Source organism: Oryzias latipes, chromosome 6, assembly GCF_053564925.1.
Source record: "Oryzias latipes strain Hd-rR chromosome 6, Olatipes_Hd-rR_3.1".
Taxonomy (NCBI): domain Eukaryota; kingdom Metazoa; phylum Chordata; class Actinopteri; order Beloniformes; family Adrianichthyidae; genus Oryzias; species Oryzias latipes.
The window spans coordinates 26,411,992-26,433,498 of NC_136242.1; the positions used below are offsets into that span (position 1 = coordinate 26,411,992).

The 21,507-nt window shown below is 37.5% G+C and overlaps 1 protein-coding gene across 2 annotated transcripts in view; it reads left to right on the forward strand.

Moving 5' to 3' along the window:
* The window catches only part of fa2h (fatty acid 2-hydroxylase), a 55,495-nt gene extending 35,785 nt beyond the window's left edge, over window positions 1-19,710 (forward strand). For both annotated transcript variants that reach the window (XM_078948907.1, XM_023955940.2), the window contains exons 3-8: window positions 11,982-12,107; window positions 15,138-15,280; window positions 15,966-16,066; window positions 16,169-16,341; window positions 16,421-16,673; window positions 17,247-19,710. In XM_078948907.1, the coding sequence (XP_078805033.1) occupies window positions 11,982-12,107; window positions 15,138-15,280; window positions 15,966-16,066; window positions 16,169-16,341; window positions 16,421-16,673; window positions 17,247-17,314 (864 nt within the window). In that variant the 3' untranslated portion in view covers window positions 17,315-19,710. The remainder of the gene's footprint in view (window positions 1-11,981; window positions 12,108-15,137; window positions 15,281-15,965; window positions 16,067-16,168; window positions 16,342-16,420; window positions 16,674-17,246) is intronic.
* Window positions 19,711-21,507: the final 1,797 nt, after the last annotated feature.

Consider the following 21,507-nt stretch of genomic DNA (forward strand, 5'->3'; position numbering starts at 1 on the left):
CCCGCTCCAACGATCGCCTTTGTTTTTGTCTCGTTCTTTCAGACTTTCACCTCCTCCAACAAGAAGACCGAAACGCTGCTTCTTTTTGTGTGAAATGAAGGGATCCGTTTGAACTGGAATCTGTTTATTTCAGCCAAAAAGAAAACGGCAGAAACGTCCTCAGTTTGACTGTTAAAAAGTGTGTTTCTGCTGGAGGGAACATTTTATGGAGTGATATTTCTGCCACCATGTTGCACACAAAACTTTCTAAGTTGAACACAAAACTTTCTGAGTTTTTTGCTCAAAAATTATTTTTTTTGCTCAAATTTTTTTTTTTTTGCTTTCAAAAACGTTTTTTGCGTTTGCAAAACACATTTTTTTACGTGCGTTGTGTCAAATCTCGCTTTTGTCCTATCTTTGATTTTGCTGACTACTTTGAGCGCGACTTAGCGTGATATGACTGCCACTGGCATCGCCAAAAAGAAATTCGCATGCGTTGTGTGTCATCTCACTTTTTTCCTATCTTTGCTAAGTTAAGTTTCGATTTGACGTCACCAAGCTGCCATCAAACAGCTGCTGATTGGTCCAGATTCTAACCAATCATATCGCCATATGAATCTAACATGGTGTCTGCTGCCGAGGCTCAGAGGCTGAACCAGCTCTTTTTACGCTCATTTTTGGATGAAGACGTTTTCATTTTTAAAATAATTCATAATAATTCGTACTTTCTTTTTTTTTTAGCATTCGTTCATTTGTATGAAGTCAGATTTGTGAATTTATGGCTGAGGATCTCCTGAAAGTGTAAAGTTTATCTGCTGACATTACATCAACAGGTCTGTTTGATCTGTGAATCCTGGAGAGCAAATTATTAGTGAAAAGTGTGATTTTCTTTAAGGTCTGTTTGTTAAAACAAAACAATAAAAAATTTAAAGCACATATTATTTTATGCTGCACATGTGTTTGGGATCAGATGAATAGCAGTAATAAGCAGAAGAATGATGGCTCACCACAGGAGACTCAATGCATTTATCAGAAGAAGCATTTTAACTTTTATGTAAATTTTCACCAGTGTCTCATGTTTTAGAACTTGTGAGCGTTTGTCCAAAGTTTTAAAATATTATTCATCAAAAATGCTATTTTCTCTTAATATTTCAACAATTATTTATTAAAATAAAACAAAAGTTCAGATACAAATCTTAAAAAGTTTAACTTCTTCCAGCTGGATGGAGTCGGAGCTCGGACGTTTTTTTTTTTTGTTTTGTTTTTTTTGCTGCAGACGTTTTAAACACGTTGGTCTTTACACAGACATGAATAAATACTAAACTCTGTTTTATTTTAGTTGCTTTGCTGCTTCTTCTGGGTTTTACTCTGAGACAAACGGGCCAGAGTGGTTGAAAACGGCAGAACCCCGTACAAACAGAACCGACACAAAGTGCAAAGTCAATGTCAGCCTCGGAGCACCGTCAATATGAGACAGAGACACTTGATTAGTTAGAATCTGGACCAATCAGCAGCTGTTTGATGGCAGCTTGGTGACGTCAAACCGAAACTTAACTTAGCAAAGATAGGAAAAAGGTGAGATGACACACAACGCATGCGAATTTCTTTTTGGCGATGCCAGTGGCAGTCATATCACGCTAAGTCGCGCTCAAAGTAGTCAGCAAAATCAAAGATAGGACAAAAGCGAGATTTGACACAACGCACGTAAAAAAATGTATTTTGCAAACGCAAAAAACGTTTTTGAAAGCAAAAAAAAAATTTTTTGAGCAAAAAAATGTTTTTTTTGAGCAAAAAACTTAGAAAGTTTTGTGTTCAACTTAGAAAGTTTTATGTGCAACATGGTGGCAGAAATATCACTCCATAACATTTCAATAGTGATGTGCGTTTTACCTCATCAAATGCTTTTTAACCTTAACTCTGAAGTGGACCAGAATGATTTGGGTCCTGTTTTAAAGTTAAACGGGTGCAATTCCTAATAACACAATGGATGCAATTCCATTAGTTGTCTTAAGTGAGGAACCCTCATGTAAGTGGTTGAGCATGTTTTTTCTGTTTGATTAGGAAACAGCTTATTTGTTCTGCACCTTGTGACTCAGCGCTGAGGCAGCTCTGCAGAAACGACATCACGTCAGATGATACAAACAAAACAGAAACACAGGAAATGCTTGTGGGCAAAAAACAAAAAAACAAAAATGTGAGTGACACAGGACAAGCTGTGATCCAGCAGACTTTATCTGAAGCATCACTTTGTCAGTATTATGCATGTAGAGTGGCTACCCAACATTCAAATGAGTAAATAATTGCTCAATTTCATGCTTAGTTTTTGTTGGTGAGTAACTGCAAAGAGGAACTTTGGCAGTTTTCTCCTTCCTCTTTATAAGATTATGTGATGTTGTTACTTTTATGTGGTTTATAAATAAATTAAAAAAGATTTTTTTTTTTAAATATAGTTTATTTGATACCTTCAATTTGTTTTCCTGGTTTGCAGGGATTTTTTTTCACATTTGTGCATTTGAGATTCAACCGCTTGAATTTTACAGAAGTATTTTAATAACATACTTTTAAGAAATTATGCTCATTTGAAAATAAATTGTATTTTTGAAAGTGATCTTTTAGAAAACCTGTTTTCTTAATTTTTTGATAAATAAAACCAAGTTATAAAGGCTTTCTAACAATATGATCTCATTTTTAAAATATATTTCCACTGAACTTCCATGCAATGTCTTTAGTATTTTGAAAATGAATGAAAATTACACCATAATTTACAATTTTTTAGTATTGTTTAAGGAAATACTGCTATATATGTAAATTCAGTTTACTAATTTTATTTCATTTGGAGTGTTAAATTCTCTGATTTAAAATATGTTACCCTTAGCCGATGCAAGGATTGGATTGTTGTTAAGTAAAACAACAATCCAATCCAGGCGACAGTGGCTCAGGGGGTTGTCCAATGACCGAAGGGTTGGTGGTTCGATCCCCGCTCCCACCGGCCAAAAATGTCGTTGTGTCCTTGGGCAAGACACTTCACCCTCCTTGCCTCCAGTGTGGCTCCACTGGTGTGTGAATGTGCATGAATGATCCTGGTGATGGTCAGAGGGGCCGTAGGCGCGAAATGGCAGCCACGCCTCTGTCAGTCTGCCCCAGGGCAGCTGTGGCTACAACCGTAGCTACCATCACCAAGTATAAATGAGGAGTGAAAGAATAATGGACACACTGTAAGCGCTTTGAGTGACTTGAAAAGCGCAGATAAATCCAATCCATTATTATTATTATTAAAATGTTTGTTCAGAAGCACATCTCTTCAGAGAACTTTTTTTGTATTTTATTTCTGCACTTTTAGTATCCAAAACCATTCATTTTTTTAAGTTAAACAGCACTTACACATTAATTGTTAAAGTATACATAAGGCTGTATAATTTCTTTCCAGACCAATTCAGAAAAAAGAGAAGCAATCAATTTTTTTTACGTTCCCCTCATATAATAAGGATTTCAACAGTGTTTAACAGTGTTGTGCAGCAAACCAAATGAATCCACATGTTTTTGACATATTTTTACGCCTTTTTCTCATAGCAATGGATTTGCACAATGGAAACCTAATAATATTGAGGTTTAAACAAATGCTGGGCTCCTAGCCACAGCTTATAAACGTGTCAACCCCCCTTCCTCCTCCTCAAATAAAAAAAACAAAAAGCCACACAGGTTTGAGTTTTCAGAACGTGTCTTTTTTCATGTGTATCACTCAACATCCATGTTGATGATTAAATCCCAAACTGCCCGGCTGCCACTCGATCTCCGTCGACACATTCAAATATAACTCTGACCGCAGTGAGGCAAATGGATGCTCCTCCTGCTGATTTTCCTGGAAGTTGTGTAGCTCTCTGATCAAAATTTGCTTGTTGGTTTTTAATTGAGGCAGATAACAATTGTGAGGCTTTTGTGTGAGTTAAAATCTGACTGCGGTGGTATTTTTTTAGGTCTAATCTCTGCAGCTGGTGGCACAAGTTTTTTGGCTCTGGAAGAAAACAAACCTCCGATTGTGGGGGAATGTGACCTGAACTTTTATCTCTTCGACGGTTTCAAAGGCATTGATCAGCTCCACACTGTAGATGATTCTACAGTGTGGAGCTGATGTGAAGTGCAAAGTTGGGGTTGTAGCTCTAAATCGAGGTCATAATGTGGACATTGTTTTCTGTCTCTATTTTTCCTCACCAATATGTTGCTCTAAACCATTTTTTAAATAGCTTTAAATGGAGCGCAGAAAGAAACAAAAGCTGACCTGCAAAGATCTGCTGCCATGTGACTCGCTTTAGCTTTTAATGGTTGAACCATTTTATTTGGCTTATCTGAAAATGTCAACTCACTGGCAGTTTCATTGAGATTTAACATCATTAAAACCTGGAGTAATTAAAGTGTACTAGTAAAAAAAAGGCCTTTCAATCAGAATCTGCTGTTACAGAATAAGTGACCAATAAAACAGCAGGACACGTGCTGCATGGCTACACGGCTAAGCTTTGCTTAGGGCTAGTTTGGGTTTTGGGATATTATCATTTAGTAGGGAATTTAAAAATGACAAACACATTCCTGTCTTAACCAGAAGACAATGTTCTCAGCAGGGAAAAGGTGATGGTGGCTGTTTGATCTGAAACTCTGCGGCACGCCTGGATCTCTGTGTGCAGACTGGATTTGCAAAGATGGTATCGGCACAGGCGTGTCACAAACAGTTAGGCAACAATTTCCTTCTTCGTAGAAATATGAAAGAGCTCTCAACTCGGGCTGGGTATCACTGCCACCATATTGAATCAAAGTTTGATTCAGTTAAAAAAAACAATTTATTTTTCCAATTTCCAATCCAAAACAGCTTTTCTTTGGTTGTGTAAAACAGTTTTCACACAAATCGTGTCATAAACTAAAAAAGTAGGAAGTTTCAGTGATAAATTATAAATTCTTGCATGCAATATTAACTAAAAGATCTTTATTAAAAAAAAATCACAAGGAAGTTCTTTTTAAGGTAAATTGATTAATGATTTTTTAAATCTAAATGTAAAATCAAATTACCATCACATGTTTTTATATTCTCAACTATTAAAAAAGAAAATAAAGTACAGGGGCACGTAAAGGAGGAATATTTCATGCTGTTGAAAATACTGTGCCACTTTGCATGTCAATAATAGTTAAAATGACAGTTTATGAAATAGATTTGGTCGTTAAAAGGGGTTTGCATGATCCATCTCCAGGAGAGCAAATGCAAAGTTGATGTAAAATATAAATATAAATAAATAATTTACCTTAAAGTGACAGAAAAGCAAATAACTAACCCTAAGGCAGGGGAAATTTTCTTTTAAACTTCTGCCCCAGGTCCGTATTTCAAAAATACTTTTATGCGAACAAGTGTTTTTTCCCCTAGTTTTGAATAAACCAGATTGAAGTGCATTAGCTAGAACTAAAGTTGCATCACAACTGCAACAAGAAGTGCCCTGCAAGCACAACAAGAACCAAGGATGAACAGAAATGCAGCTTTTCTTGTTTTTTTTTCTCTTTTCAATCAGCAACACAAAGATTTAAACAATTCAAACCCCAGCCCCGCTGGTTCATTGAGACGCGTTACAACATTCACAGTTTAGTTTCAGATCTAGTGAAGGTGGCCTCATGATGTGATCGTAACTGGGGTTTTTTTGCTGTACATCATGTTCCTCTTCTCAGAATCTGAAGATGCTCCAGTGAATTGAATCACTCCTGAGATTTTCTTTTGAAAGATGTTTACCAACTTGCCTGTGTGAGTCTGTACCGGTAACAAAACGGATTTCATGCAGCCCTGATTGTCACCAATTGAATTGGTTTGTCTCCTTAACTGCCAATTCTCAGCTCCTCATGGAGCTGGACACTGTCATTTCATATGATCAGACATTAATTACACATATTTAATTATATACTAAGGACAATGATCTGGGTGGTGACCTATATAAACTCAGCAGGCAGACATAATCTATGATATTTATCTTTGGCGCATAAGAATGTCTAATCACTGTTAGATCTGGCCTGTGCCACACATACACTACAAATCCCACAATGCACTACTAACGTGTATTTTTTTAAAGGCCTCTCCGAAGGAGTTGTCATAATTATCATAGGAGTTGTGCTAATGACAATCAGTATAATCCTAAGGATTTGCTCAACTTTAATACCCACTCACACCATCTTTTGAGGTTTTTAAAAGCGTTCCCAGTGGGTTTTTTTTGTTTATTATTCTTATTGTTTATTATTATTATGCTGTTTTTAGGCAAAAGATTTTCTACAGATGAAACACAAGTTCTGGCCAATAGAAAAAGTTTTCATTTGAAACTATTGGGAAAAGCTCTGGATAAGAATTTGCTGTAATTTTTTCAGATGTCGTTCATTTCAGGCTAAATTATTGCAAGATACTTGATACTTGATGAAATTTTGCTATGAAAATTCCTGAAACAGTGTTGTGTCTACTTTACTGATATAGTATTATGTTTTATTCATATGAATGACTTTTATAAGTAACATAATCTGCATATATTTCAGATGAATGATCTGCATTTGCCATGTTGATTTTTGAAATAGTTATTTTTTACATAATAATTAAATAATTCATCTTTTTCATTTGCTTTATCGACACCTTATGATTTTTAATTCTGTCTGATAAAAACTGGGAACCGGATATTGATAAATCATGTAATAAAATGGTTATAGTATAACGGGGTGGGATTATATAAGTTCGCTTCCTTCCACTCCCTTTCAAGCAATATTTATTAATATGTCTAATTATCCTAAGTTTGATTAGTTACTGTATGAATGTATAACTGATGATTGTATTGCTTTTGTGTATTATTTCTACTTAATTGCTTGAAATAAACCATTTCAAATCAAATCAAATTCAAATCAAGAAGTTAATTTGCAAGTTTTCAAAAAACCAAAGAATCAATCCCTCAAATTGAACACTATTTTTTAAAATTTGACCTACTGTGTATTTGAATTTGAAAGCCCCGATTTATATAATTATCTCCTATATTATAGTTAGGTGGAGAAGCAACACAAAACCCAAATGAAAGCAAAATGTAAGGAGCTTTTAAACCACTTTCTGTCAAGGTTAGATCTGAATAAAGTTTTTTATGATTTGATTAGCCTTTACAAGTGTTCTAAAAGATGATTAATGAATCAACGAATGCAAAAATGAAAAACCAGATTAAAGAAAAGAGCGAAAATCAGTTTCCTAAAGTTTGTGGCAGCATTTTGAGGAACCTTCTACAGGTTTTGGTCGCTACAATCATTAATCTTAAAACAGAAAAGTGGCTAAGTAAATCTCAAAAGTGATGGTGTAGCTGTGATTTCTATCTTTATTATGGAAGATAAAGGTAATACAACAACATAACCACCTCTTTAGATATAGTTTGAAGCCACTGAAGACTTTTCCACGTGATTCCAACCTCTACGTGGGACAATCGTCGGATAAATGACGCCTTTATCTGCGGGCTGCAGTTCAGCAACGGGGACCATAAAGATTTTTATCTGACCCGAGACATAAAGTTTTTTGTTGAGGTTGCATTTTTTTGGTTGATGTTGTTTTTTTTTTTTTTCTTTTTCTGGTTTAAGCATCATTTAGTGACATTTACATCCCTAGAATCCGGCCACATCCCCCTGAACTCCAGTTCAGAGGCGATGCCCGTGCAGGTGCACATGCAGTGACGGGGGCGAGGCGAAGCTCATTAAAACGCCACACGGCTCTTAGACTCACGTAGGCCATGGTGGCCACAGATACAGAGGGAGTGCCGGTTTATGACATTCACCACCATAAAGCTGGCTCACTGCTTGCTTTGGTGTGTACGCATTTGCAGGTTTGAGGACTATAGGATGTCATGGAAAACTGTGTGAATGGAAAGAAGAACATTTTCTAGCAGTGTTTAGTGCACCACTTTTGGTTGAGTGTTTTTAAGCTTTATTTCTCCTCCACTTTGTTGCATCTTAACTTGTCAATGTGTCCTTCTGAAACTGATTTATAGGCCAACTCAGTTGCTTATTGTCAGCCTTCCTGCCATTTTCTTTCTAACAAACATTGTGAAATTCTACAATTTCTCAAGAGAACGGACGTTTTTTTGTTTTTTTTTTAACCCAAAGAGACAATAAAAAGCTTAAACATGTTTTCTTCCAAACAGGTGTTTTAAATTTTATTTTTAAGCATGAAATTCACTCTTGTAAAAATTGAACTCATAGAAACTGCTTTATTATTACAAAAGTTTTATTACATGTTTAATATTTGTAATTATTCATTACAAAAAGTCTAATTTTATTTTGAATTAGGAAAGGAAAAATATCTTTATCTATACATAGTATCTAAAACATATGGGGGTAATCTGATTATTTTATTTCTCTATTATTTATACAGTTTCTAAACATTTTAATATTTGTGTCTTTTTCTGCATCCTTTCTATGTTTTTCCTTCTACTGTAGCACCAAATCAGAAGGGAAATATCACCTGATGACCAGAGCAAACAGATTTCCAGGTGTGGAAAGACTTGAGTCACAGGGTGCAACAGTTGGTGCCTCCTCTCTGTATGCTTAGCATCAGTGTCCTGCTGGGTCACCCAGTTTCAGCCGAGCCTGTAGGTATAGTCAGACGGTTGAAGTTAAGACCACAAGGATCACATTTGAAGCCTCGAAAACTCAAACCTTCCTTAAAATTCTTTTTTTCTTTTTCTTTTTCCTTTGAGAAGCTGAGAAAGCAATGATCTAGAAGTCCTCTGAGAGAATAAAGTACCACTCCAACCATCTTTTGATGGTCTTTTAATTGTGATGGTGTTGTTTTTAGCCAAAATAATTAAAGATAACAACTGTTCCTTTCTAAGAGTTGGTTTCTGTAGAGCAGCTGTAGTTTATTAGAAATTCGACTCTGCCTTGTGGGCGGGACTTGACGTGGTGTAAGCCTCTGCTAATGTCCCGTTATCCCTTTGTTTACACTCTCTCCTGCTAGCTTACAGCCCCTTCAACCCCAGTGCAACAAAAATAGCCAGATGCCAACAAAGGAATCTATTTGGCTGCAGCTTGATGCATCAGCAGAGCTGACTGTAGCGCCTGCGTCACATCTACAATCTTTTGCAAATGGCATTTTTGCATCTGCTCCTGATTCACAATGATTTGAATGAAGAAATACTCAGAAACGCAGTTTTAATCTTAATGTCCTTTATATATGTCCTCCATCAGAAAATCCTTCAAGAATGTTAAAAATGCTAAAACATCATTTTCATTCAAGTAGGTTTTTGAAAAAAAGTCACAAATTGTGTAGACATACCTTCTTGTGCCTGATTTTATAACCTACTATGACAAAATTCAAATGATGTTATTGTGTTATAGCTTAACCTTAACAGTCTTCTGCTGAAGGTGATTTTTATTCTATTCCATTGAAGTGTGTTCAGTATTCGTCACTTTTCTGGGAGGAGCAACATCCCACATTATTATTTGTTTTTTTCCCATTTATGATATCAGGCTTCTTTCCTTGATAGGACGCCGGTGCCGTGGCGTGACATGGTTGTGTAAACATGTGTCACAGTTTTCGTTGATGATCGGTTGGATGCTCAATCCATTTCCCTTTCTAGCAGTTTCGCTTTTGTGTTTGTGGATTTGAGCAGCCTACTATCAATCCATCAAGGAAATAAAATGTGTTTCAATTGTTTGGAAAATGATTGAAACATTTTGAACGTCAACGTTAAACACAGGATGAAATTATGCGTCTGCACTCCTAACATGTTAGGCCTGTGCTCTCCTCATACTCTTCAGTGAGTTAACCCTAAGTTAAATTTCGCTTATCCATGGCTCAGCAATCACTGATCAGTCTGCTCAGTTTCTGTTCATTGACCAAAACTTCATAAATGTTAAAAAACACCTTTAAAAAAATTTGTTTTTGTATTTTTTAGTGTATTTTTAAAGAACCTGGAACATCTCATCAGAACCTGCGTGTTTTGCCCTTGTTTTGTTTGTTTTTTGCAGTGATAATGTCATGGTATTACCTTTCTACTGTAGGTGTAAAGTTTCCCCAGGATGTCTCTGCACATGTCTCACAATACTCAGGTGCTGAATATTTAACTTGTCTGGCAGCATTAAGGGATGTGCAGCAGCTATTTGCAGTTCAGAGACGTCCTGAGGAGTCCTGACAGTAGAATATTGTTAAAATAATATTATTTTTAGGAAATATTTGTCAAATTAAAGGTGGTCTCTTTAAGAAATATCAGGACTTTAACGGTGTCCAGCTTAATGCTGATTTGATGGCTGATTTTGTCCCAGCTTCAATCTCAATAGACCAATAACAAACATACACATCTTTATTTGTTTGTTTGTTTGTTTGTTTATACATTTTCACCAACAGGCAGAAGACCGTTAATAGGGAGAACCCATTCATTACAATGACTAAATCTTCATATAAACATACCTAATAAATGTATTAAAACAGAGAGGTGCATTAATCTACAATTTCACAAACCTTTGATAAATGTTAAAAAATAAGTTTTAAAAGTGGAGAGTCAAGCAGTGAGAAAGTCAATGTGAGTACAAGAAGAGATGAAAGCATCTGCCAGAATACAAATATGACAAAATGTGGACTAACAGTTTGTCGAGTGGCACATGGAGTCCAACTATTATGGCTCGCAGCAGTCACTGGCTGCAGGGACTATGTTTTTATTGTAACAACTGAAAAAATTAAAGAGGCATAAAAAGCCCCCAAAAGGAAAGAAATTTGCCCAAACAAACATTACCAGCATTTTATTATTTATTTGAAAATAATTAATGAATTCTGGACTTTTTGTCAAAACTCTTAATCACTTTTTGAATATTTTCATATTCAGACTGGTTCCTTATTTCAGTTGAGATAATTGCAGTTTTGGGCTTCTTTTAATGTCTTAATTTATTCGAATTTGAATAAGTAATAATGATGTTTCTGATCTCCACAATTTTGCCTTATACTGCACAGTGGTGCAGTGGGTGGCGCTCTTGTCTGACAGCGAGACGTTTGAGTCCCGGCTGAGTCCTTTCTGTGCAGAGTTTGCATCTTCTGCATACGTGGGATTTCTCCGGACACTTCGCCGTCCTCCCAAAATCCAAAAACGTGCTTCATAGGTCTCCACATTTTGCTTTGGTGTGATGGTGGAGCTTGTAACTGATTTTTAGCCACCTACTTAAGGCGTACCCCCGCCTCTGCCCAACAGCAGCTGGTTTGGCTCCAGCAACCCCGTGACCTCAAAAGGGATTCAGCATGTTCAGGAGTTGATGGGTGGAATTTTTTTGTATATCATAATTGCACAACTTTCTGGAATTCAAAATGTGTTTCCTAAAAGTTGCAGAGCTTGTTTGATTGCACTCCTTTTTATGAACAATCTGGTATGTTTTTCTCTCTTTCCTGGAATATAAAAGGTCAGCATCTTCACAATTTAGCAAAGCTGGTTTCGGCTTTTATGCAGCAAACCTCTTCAGAGTATCGAACGGCCTGCTGCTACAGAGAACTGGCACACCTATGCGTTTGGGGCAGACTAACAGTTTCCCACATGCCACCACACCCTTTGTTGAATAGTTGCAGCAACAGTTGAGGGACATCAACTCACTCCTATAAGGACAAGTCTAAGCAGCGAGGTTACCAAACTTAAACAGGTAGACGAGGGTGCAGTGCTGAATAAATAAGGGGCTGTAAAAATGGTGATAGGGCAGCACTCCGGGTATGAGTGTTGTAAATGTAAAGCGCTGGGTGCCGTGCATGGTGATAACCAGACAACTTGGCGATGGCCCTTTTACGTTTAGAACAGGGAAGAGCAAAGGGCATTTAGCAAGCACACTGTGTGACTCACCACACACACACACACAATGTTTTTTCACCTCAGCTAAGCCTGAGATTATTCAAAAGTTATTATATTGAAAAGCTTGTGTGTATGTTTAACAAAAACAGGAGGATGGCCACCCCGATTCTGTCTGTCCTCACACTGTACGTTTCTCTTTTCTGTCAGGTTCTGAGGGAGAGGAGGACAGCCACCGAACAGACAGATGAGAAAACGGCGCAAAAAGTGAAGACGGTGGACAAAGAGGACGAGATTTCCCCTTTCAGCAAATGCAGTCCTGTGGACCTGGACAAGGTGTGTGTTTGTCTACGGAGAAGAGGATTTCTTCATCCATAATCTCCTACTGCCTTTCTGTTGAAATTGTGCCGGATTAAGAGCCACAGACAGTGAGGCAACACGAAAAGGGTGTGCATGTGAACATGTGTGTGCTAGTAATGGGGGATAAAAGGGAAATGACCGGCAATCAGGTTATTCACCCCTCCTTATTTGAACCTCGGCGTGTCTCTGGAGTTCAAACGCTGTCAGACTAAAGCATGCGCCAACAAGCTAAAGCTGACTTCCACAGCAGCTTCCATGAAACTTCTCCAAACTCTCAACCCTGAAGGAGCCCGTCCGAAAAGTGTCTTCTTCTACATATCTCACGTTTTGTAACCCAAAAGCATGACGTCATTCTTCAGTGTGTGGTTACGCAACTCGTACTTTTCCATCTATATCAGGTCATTGCACAGCCCTGTCAGATAATGACAGATGTAACCAGCCTGTCTTGCTTACTTTGCCTCTGGGCAACACAGTATGTCATAAGAAGAGTTTTTTTTTAGATTTCTCACTCAGGTTAACAAGCCATGTAAATCTCAGAGCCTTCAGCTAAGCTCAGAGCCAGCTACAACCAATGCCGCTCTACTTGAATTGTTTGTTTCTCCCCCAAGAAATCTCCACCATTCCAAAGATTCATGAGGTGTTTGTGTTGGAATAAAACAATACTTGAAAGGCCAAAAACATCAGACATCAGCTTTGTTTGGAGTAAAATTACAGTTTATTCAGTTTATGTATTGGTTTGATGGCTCCATCTACAGTATTATGACTGAGCTCCTGTATTTTCCTTTAATGGCAGAAATCTCAAGTGAAATTCAGAATACATTTTATCCCATCAATCTTTTTATTTTATATAATTTTATTACAAGTTTGTCAAAAAAGGTTGATTAATTGCTTAAAAATGAGTGGAGGAAGCAAATTCTTGTTATCCATCCCCCTATATGCTTTACTTAACTATTTTTTATAGTTGAATTTATCTTCAAGCATTATTACATACATTCAGTATGTAATTTAACACTAAAACTGTTGCCAGCGATACCTTAATAACACAGATTTACATGCCACAAATCTTCATCCATTTATGTTAACAATCAACGTGAACCAGCTGATTCTGATGCTGAGAAAAGCAGCTTTTACTTTCGCACACTGGTGCAATGCGCATGCGCTAATGCGCTCATTAATTCAAACCGCTGTCTTTGCGACAGATTGACTAACAGCAATTTAAATGCTGGAGCCCTGGGAATGCTGGAGCCTATCCGAGCTGTTGTTGGGTATATTAGCTACTGATGGGCTAGACTCATGGCTGTTGGCTTATCCTACCTGATTTTGGACTATCCTAGCTGTTGTTGGCCCTTACTAGGCATAGTTGGGTTATACCAGCTACTGTTGGGCAAAGGCGGGATACCCTGGATGGTTTGCAATTCAACCACAGGGCCACACAGAGACAGACTACCACACACGCCCTATATGTAGAGCGAGTTTTTCTGCCTGTGGGAGGAAGCCGGAGTGCCTGGTGTAAAACTCACACATGCACGAGGATGCCATGCAAACTCTACACAGAGAACACCCAGCTGGGATTTGAACCAAGGCTTTCTCGCCGTGAGGGGAGACTGGTAACCACAACAAAACCATGCCCACCGGGTGAAAAGAAATTCTTAGCATCAATGCGATAAGTCATGTCTTACTTTCATTTAGTTTGTAAAAAAAAAACAGTTGCTGCATTATTTTTAAAGTTTTTCTCTTTTTGTTGTTTTTAATTGTAATTTATGCTGAGATATTATTATATTTTCTTTTGCTGATTAAAAAAGTAAACTCTAATATAAATAATGGATCTAAAATGGCTGTTTGCTGAAAGACTGCTTGACTTTTTGCAGCACAGATCTGTAGTTTGTTTGTTTTGCTTATAAGTTAGTTAGAATGTCAATAAAGTTTTATATATTCTTTGTTTAAGCATTAATACCTTTTACATTCATTCATTTTCTATACCGTTTTTCCCTTTCGGGGTCACGGGGTTGCCGGAGCCTATCTTGGCCACTCATGGGCAAAGGCAGGTGATGCCCTGGACAGGTCGCCAGTCTGTCACAGGGTAGAATATCCACAATCACACATCCATTCACTCTCACAGTCATACCTATGGTCAATTTAGAGTTGCCAATCAACCTATGAAGCATGTTTTTGGACGGTGGGAGAACCCACGCATTCATGGGGAGAACATGTAAACTCCACACAGAAAGGTCCCCCATTGATGTTGTTTTTCACGTCCCCCAGCCGGGACTTGAACCAGGGGCCTTCTTGCTGTGAGCCAAGAGCGCTAACCACTGCGCCACTGTGCAGCCAGCATTAATACCTGACCCAAAAAAAAAAAAGGAACATTTTTTAGTAAAAAAAAAAAAAAAAGCCAAAACAGTACAGAAAGGTTGTTACACCTAGAAGCAATTTAAACCCCAAAACATATTAAAAAAGATTTATCCTATTAAGTAGAGATTTGAGGCTGTTTGGATTATCAAGATCAAATGGGAAGCATGATGGGGTTAAAGAAGGGCTTCAAATAATTGTATAATATAAATGTTGCTATTACTTTTGTCAAAAAATCATCCTCATGTTAGAAATGTCAAACTTAAGTTTATGCATGCTATTAAAAAATATGATCACAGCAAAATCATAATTTTCATAGTATTAGCTAATATTAAAAAGAAAGAAATCAGGAAAAAAATCCCAGGTTCTTTGGGTTAAGAACTAAAACTATTCTGATCCATCTGTTGTGGTGACTCATGAATCACCACAAGCACCGTGTTGGTAAAGTATTCTGTCCTCTGAACTCAGTGATACCTTCTCACAGCAAGCGGTTGTGAAGCATTCATGCAGAAGCTCATGCTCACCTGCTAATAAAATCAATGAGCCTGCAATGTCCGGTGACCTAATAATTCAACTAGTTTTTTACTCTCTGCTGCCCCCTGCTGGAGTGAGAAAGTACCTACATTTTAGGTTACTAACGTTTTGGTGCATCCACAGGATTTGGTCGACTGGCGGAAACCTCTGGCGTGGCAGGTGGGTCACCTGGGAGAAAAATACGACGCGTGGGTGCATCAGCCTGTGGACAGACCTATCAGACTGTTTGGAAATCCACTGCTGGAGGCCGGGACCAAAACCTCCTGGTAACACCAGATGCTGCTTTTCTACCTTACAATTAAAAAACAACAACAACCACAACAAATAAGCCACAAAGGTTAAAAATTCACATTATTTTTGTATTATTTTTTATTCCATTCTCAGCGTTTTTCTGACTACAGAAGATACATTTAGAGACGGTAAAATTTTACCCAACTTTCAGAGCTAATTTGGCTTAAAACCTCCTTTAAGTTTATAAACTCTAGCAGTGTTTTCAACCTTTTATAAAGCTGAAAACAAAACATAAAACCGTAGCTTCGTATCCTAAAAAATGTGACTCTTTATGAAGTTAGTTGAGAGGCTGTTTCAGGAGGATTTTTGCTTACGTTTTTGATTCAAAATAATTAAAAGATAGGAATGTTATTATCAGCTGATGACGTTTTCTATATTACGTTTGCAGAAATTGTTTGTATGTCTGCATCTTTTAAATCAATTTTGTTAATATCCATATATCAAAGTGTTTTACCATTCTGTGCACTATTATAATAAAATATGAAACAGGGAAAAACTGACATTAAAAAAATAAACTAATTGTAAAATAAAATAAAAAGATAAATGCGTTATTAATTCAAATATAAGATGGAATAAATTAATTCAACAAAAATGTAATAAAAACTTTTTTTTAAAGAAGGCGTGACAAAAACAATGAAATCTTCTGCTCTGTGGCTGCAGGTACTGGGTCCCGGTGGTGTGGCTCCCGATTGTGTTCTATGTCAGCTGGCATTGCTACACCACGATGGCACAGGGCACCTCCAGCGTGCACATAACTTCAGGTAACATGCAGCTGTCCCAAGCATACACTCATCGATGTCTGTTGTCATCATACCTGCATGTTCAGCATGAATCAGCATCATCTGTGTGCCTGTTTGCCCCAGACTTCTCCATCCCCATCCATAAGTACTCGTTCCCCGTGTTCTTCTTGATGGGCTGGTTCTTGTGGTCGTTCATCGAATACTGCATCCATCGCTTCGTCTTCCACATGAAACCGCCAGCTCACAATTACTACCTCATCACGCTACACTTTCTCCTGCACGGACAGCATCACAAGGTACACAGACCTCTCTGCCCGCAGCCTGGACTCGATCCCGTTTGCTCCGTCGCTCATGACGCGTCCTTTCTGTCCTCAGTCTCCATTCGACGGCGCTCGGCTCGTCTTCCCCCCCGGCCTGGCCTCTATAGTGGTTGGGGTGTTCTACATGACCCTCCACCAGTTGCTTCCAGACATCATCGGCTTGTCCGTGTTTGTTGGAGGTCTGTGCGGCTACGTGGTGTACGACATGATCCACTACTACCTTCACTACGGCTCTCCGAAGAAAGGCTCATACCTGTACGACCTGAAGGCGTACCACGTCAAACACCACTTTGAGCACCAGCGATCAGGTCAGAGCAGTTTCATGGTTCCGTGAAGACAATGAAGTTAGATTTGTTGCAAAAATGTTACAAGGTTTCATACTTGTAATAAGAAATTTGTGTGTTTGTAAAAAGATTTTGTATCTGTAGAAAAAGATTGTTGGAGTTGTCAAAAAACAGTCCATCCATAAAAAAGTTCTTAACTTTCTGTCCATAATAATGCTTTTGTCCATGTGGGAAACTGTTAAGATTTTATGTAGTTATCATTCACTCACACAGGGATTTATCACCCTAATATGATTGTGTGGCAGCTCTGTCTTTCAGTGAAAACACACTGACGTGAAAAGAGCTGATCATACAAGATATGATGTTCCTGTTCTGCCTGATTGAATGACCCACTCTCATGTAACCAACCCCTGCCACCAATATGAAAACAAACTGGATACATTGGGAAGGCAGAACTCTGAAATAGTCAAAACCCTGACAGAAACATCACATGCACAGACAATCATGTGCATTTATCTACAATAACAAAACCCAAGTTAGTCAACAAATGTGTTTTTGCTTCTCATCTGATCACTTCCGGGGTTTTTTTCTCTGCAGGATTTGGAATTACCACCACATTCTGGGACCATCCCTTTAATACAGTCATCCCCGATGAGAAGTTTTAATGTACAAAAGGGCTCTCTCTGAAAGAGCCACAGGACCTGTCAACGACCCTCTTCACAATGCAGACACCCCACCAGCACCACTTTAACTCATCCATCCTCACATCAACCAGCAGCTCGTTCTCCTCCAGCTTCCAACGTTAACTCACTGTCATCATTTCTGTACAGCTTTGCTTCAATGAGCCCCCCAGTAAGAGTACCCTGTCTGCGTGGAGCAGAGGAAGATTGGGACAAACTGAATCTTTTTGATTGTTTTCATAAAAATCTAACAGCAGATGCACGCAGGCAAGGAAGTGATAGATGGCAGGAGGATGTGGAAGACTGTCTGAGAAAGTGACCAAGGAGTCGGATTGTCAGAAAGCCCCCAAACATCTCGCCAGAGGAACCCAACTCAAGAAAGAGTTACTCCAATTTGCTCCGCCCTTCTGCAGGTTTTCAGAGCTCTCCGGCTGCTGCAGACGTTTTCACTTTTCTATAGTTTCATTTTCCCGTGAACACAAGTTTGGATTCAAACATTTGTATGAGATTCAATCCAGAGTAAAGCTTTAACTTATTGAACACGAGCATCTCTGCAGCAGTGTGGTTTCACTGTGGATACGTAAAGCCGAGCTCCGAATGTTTGATTCCAGTGTGCACATTTATTTCTCTCTGTTCAAATATCTGATGTATTTTGTTTTCCTCCCCTTCTTCTATGACTCAGAAAATGTGTAAAAACAAAAAATATATATACATTTAAAATACTTTGTACAGAAAGGGAGTCGCTTTGACTGCACCAGCTTTATGTTGTGACTGTGTCGGTGAATGGATGCTGTATGAGTGGATTTGAATGGATGTTGTCATGGCGATGGAGAGGCAGAGCTGAACGTATGAAGCCAGGCAGGTCAGACATCCTGCTGATGGGGGGGTCTGAGGGACAAAGATCTTATCCAAATTTTAGTGTAAGAACATCAATTTGTTGAGACCACTTGTGTCGGAAGTGCACCTTTTTTTTTAAAAAGAAATGAATGTGATACTTTCAGAAGCACTAGAGACACCTAGTGGCCGTCAATTGTACTGACACTCTTCTTCACGTTGAATAAATCTGTGCCGGATTTTCCTAACATTCGCATCTTTGTCCTGGTCTTTGGCCCCCACACTTCCCTACAGAGGATGACGATTTAAACATTTGACTCGACGGCAGGACGTCTTGGCAAAAACTGGCGGATCTTCAGCATGCCTCCTCCAAACGCCTGACATGAGAGTGATACAAGAAGCAGAACAAAATAAGATGAAACCTTTGTCGCACAGATAACAAAAGTACGGTGGAGGTTTCAGTGAAACGGTCTACGAGAAAAGTCATTTAAAAAGAAAACACACACCTTTTTTTGCTTCCTTTTTCAAGAATTTGTTGATTCGGAAAAAAATGTTCAAGAATGTGGAGGTGGGACTTTACTCCAGAGGTCCAAAACTACCCCCCCAAACCAACAAATTTTACTCAAGAACTGCATTGAAAACTCAGATTATTAAATTCAATAATTCAAAGAAATGCATGTAATTGGAGTTAAACATTGTTTTGCATGCTCATATATTACTACTTTTTTATTCATAGGATGTTTTAGCCATTCAGACCTAACGTTTAACTACAACCAAATGATCATTTTTCTTCTCCTAATTTGTAAAAAAGAAAAAGAAAAATTGGATTAAAAAGGCCTGTGCGTTTTTTTTTAAATGACTGCATTAAAAAAGAAGAAAAAAACACTTTTTATTGACTTTTATAACTTTAAAAATGATCCCTGCTTGTCAATTTCCACAATTTCATCCAGATTTGGTGCAGCAACAACAATGAGATGGTACTGCTGAAGTGAAAGAGGGTCTGCTGGGAGACGTTTTTACCTGGTTGGCTTTAAGGGATGAGCTCGAACTGATTCAGCACCTAAATGTGTCATGTCATCTCCAGATAACCTTAGATTCAAACTCAAACCGCTACATGATGCTGCTCACAAGTGATGATAGAAACAAATGTTTCAGGTTCTCAAAAGAAGGATTTTGTTTCTCACAGAGATGTCTCTCTTTTAAAGAACCTATAAATATATTTTTTGTAATATTTGTAATGATTTTGAAAGAAGTTATGAGGAAACTAATAAGAAGTGTACTAATATGAGCTGATTGTGACATAGTTCCATCTTTTCAAGAATAATACCTGCAGATTCTATTTATGTATATTTATGTGATAAAGATGAAAACAGCAGCTTGTAAGATTTGATTTTTCACACTTCCACTTTTGTGCTGAAAGATACTGAATAGAATATTATTTTTCATCAATCTGTTTCCTTTTATGTCTAAAGTTTTATTTTGGAATTTTAATTTTTTGTGCAAATACAAAAGCTGTTTGTAAATAAAAGTCTGTATGTTTCTGATGACAGCGTGTCCTGTTTGTTTTTTATTTTTGAATGATAAGGCTCCATTTTTCTGAAAAACAAAAATACATGAAAGTACTGATATCTCAAAACCCTAACGGACTGTCTTCCTTAAAAATGTGAAAATCATAGCAGCAAAATTTTACTTTTGTTCTTTTATTGTAAGCCCACATTTATTGCATACATATAAATATATATATATCCCTTGTGTTATCTTAGATGACCCCACCCTTACATTGACGTGTTCTCCCTACCATGACAAAGATGGATAAAGGTGGAAAGATTTCATGTAATCCATTAACACCAGTGGAGATCACAAATCATTGAAGAAAAAAGGTTCAGCGCACTGTCTAGTGGGTCTAGATGACCCAACTTGCCTAGGATAGCACAAGGGTTAAATAAATATACAGTATATATATATATATATATATATAAGTATAGGGTATAAGTATATATAAGTTTACACACTAATACAGTTCTCCGTGAAAAACTTGTTTACATGGTAACACAGTTCTTCGTGGGGAACATGGATGACTTTTGCATCGAAATTTCTCACTATATATCACAAGCCTCCGAACATTTATTGCAGGACGAACGCTTTTGGTACCTACACCGGCCTCTTTAAAAAAAAAACTTGTTTTTCAATTTTTTCTTTGAATACTATTAAAGAAAAAGTAACGCTTGATCAATATGTCAGATTAAACACACCACAACTTGTAAAATATTTGAAAAAATCTGGATTCATTGACACATTTAAACAAAAGTATACATGTAACCCTTGTGCTATCCTAGGCACTTTAACGTTGGGTCATCTAGACCCACTAGACAGTGCTCTGAACGTTTTTTCTTCAATGATTTGTGAACCTCACTGGTGTCCATGGATTACATGAAATCTTTCCAGCTTTATCCACCTTTATCATGGTAGGGAGAACACGTCAAAGTAAGGGTGGGGTCATCTAAGATAGTACAAGGGTTATACGAGTTTATTTTAATATTTTGCAAGGAAAATTAATAAGAATGTTTTAACAAATTTGGTAACGGTCATATGAAGTAAGATGTGTTACTTTTAGTAGTTTTACTTAGTTGAGTTTTTGTTTCAATACGGAGTTTTTGTTTCAATACGGGGGAAAAAAACATGTTAGTGTTGACTAAAAGGTTCTTCATGTTTAAGTGACATAAGTTCTACCTTTGCGTAAAACTGGTAGTTTAAAATTAAAGTTAAATTTGACATTTTTATAGGTTATTGTAGCCAGTTACTTATTGTAGTAACATTTCACATGTTAGGTGCACACATGTTAATTAATAAATTTAAAAAATCCCAAAACGCTTTTCGTTCTCCATGTAGACAGGTATAGTTACGTTCATTTGCTACTTTTTAAAGTCTTTTTTTATTTTGCTACTTTTGCGTAAATACGTTATAGCTGAAAGTTGATAACAAATACATGGGCCCCGCTGTAACAGAAAATAATTGAATTTCTTTTGCGACATCGAAAAGGAAGGAATCTCCAACTACATTCAAAGAGACAGGAAGTTGTCACCGAAGAGGAAGCAGCTATTTGACTTTCAAAATAAGACGCCAAGTGTCGGGGTACAACTTCTTAAGTTTATTTAGAGTTTTGATAGATTTCGATATACCATGAAGCTTGGAAACGAAAACAAACAATTCCACTAAATAAGTTCGTTAATAGTAAATCATGTTTTTTATTATTTGAATTAGCAAAACTTTTTTGTTTTGTTTTTATTTCTGATGTAAACTCTGGTTTTTGTGATCACAGCTAAAACAGGAAACAGATCAATACT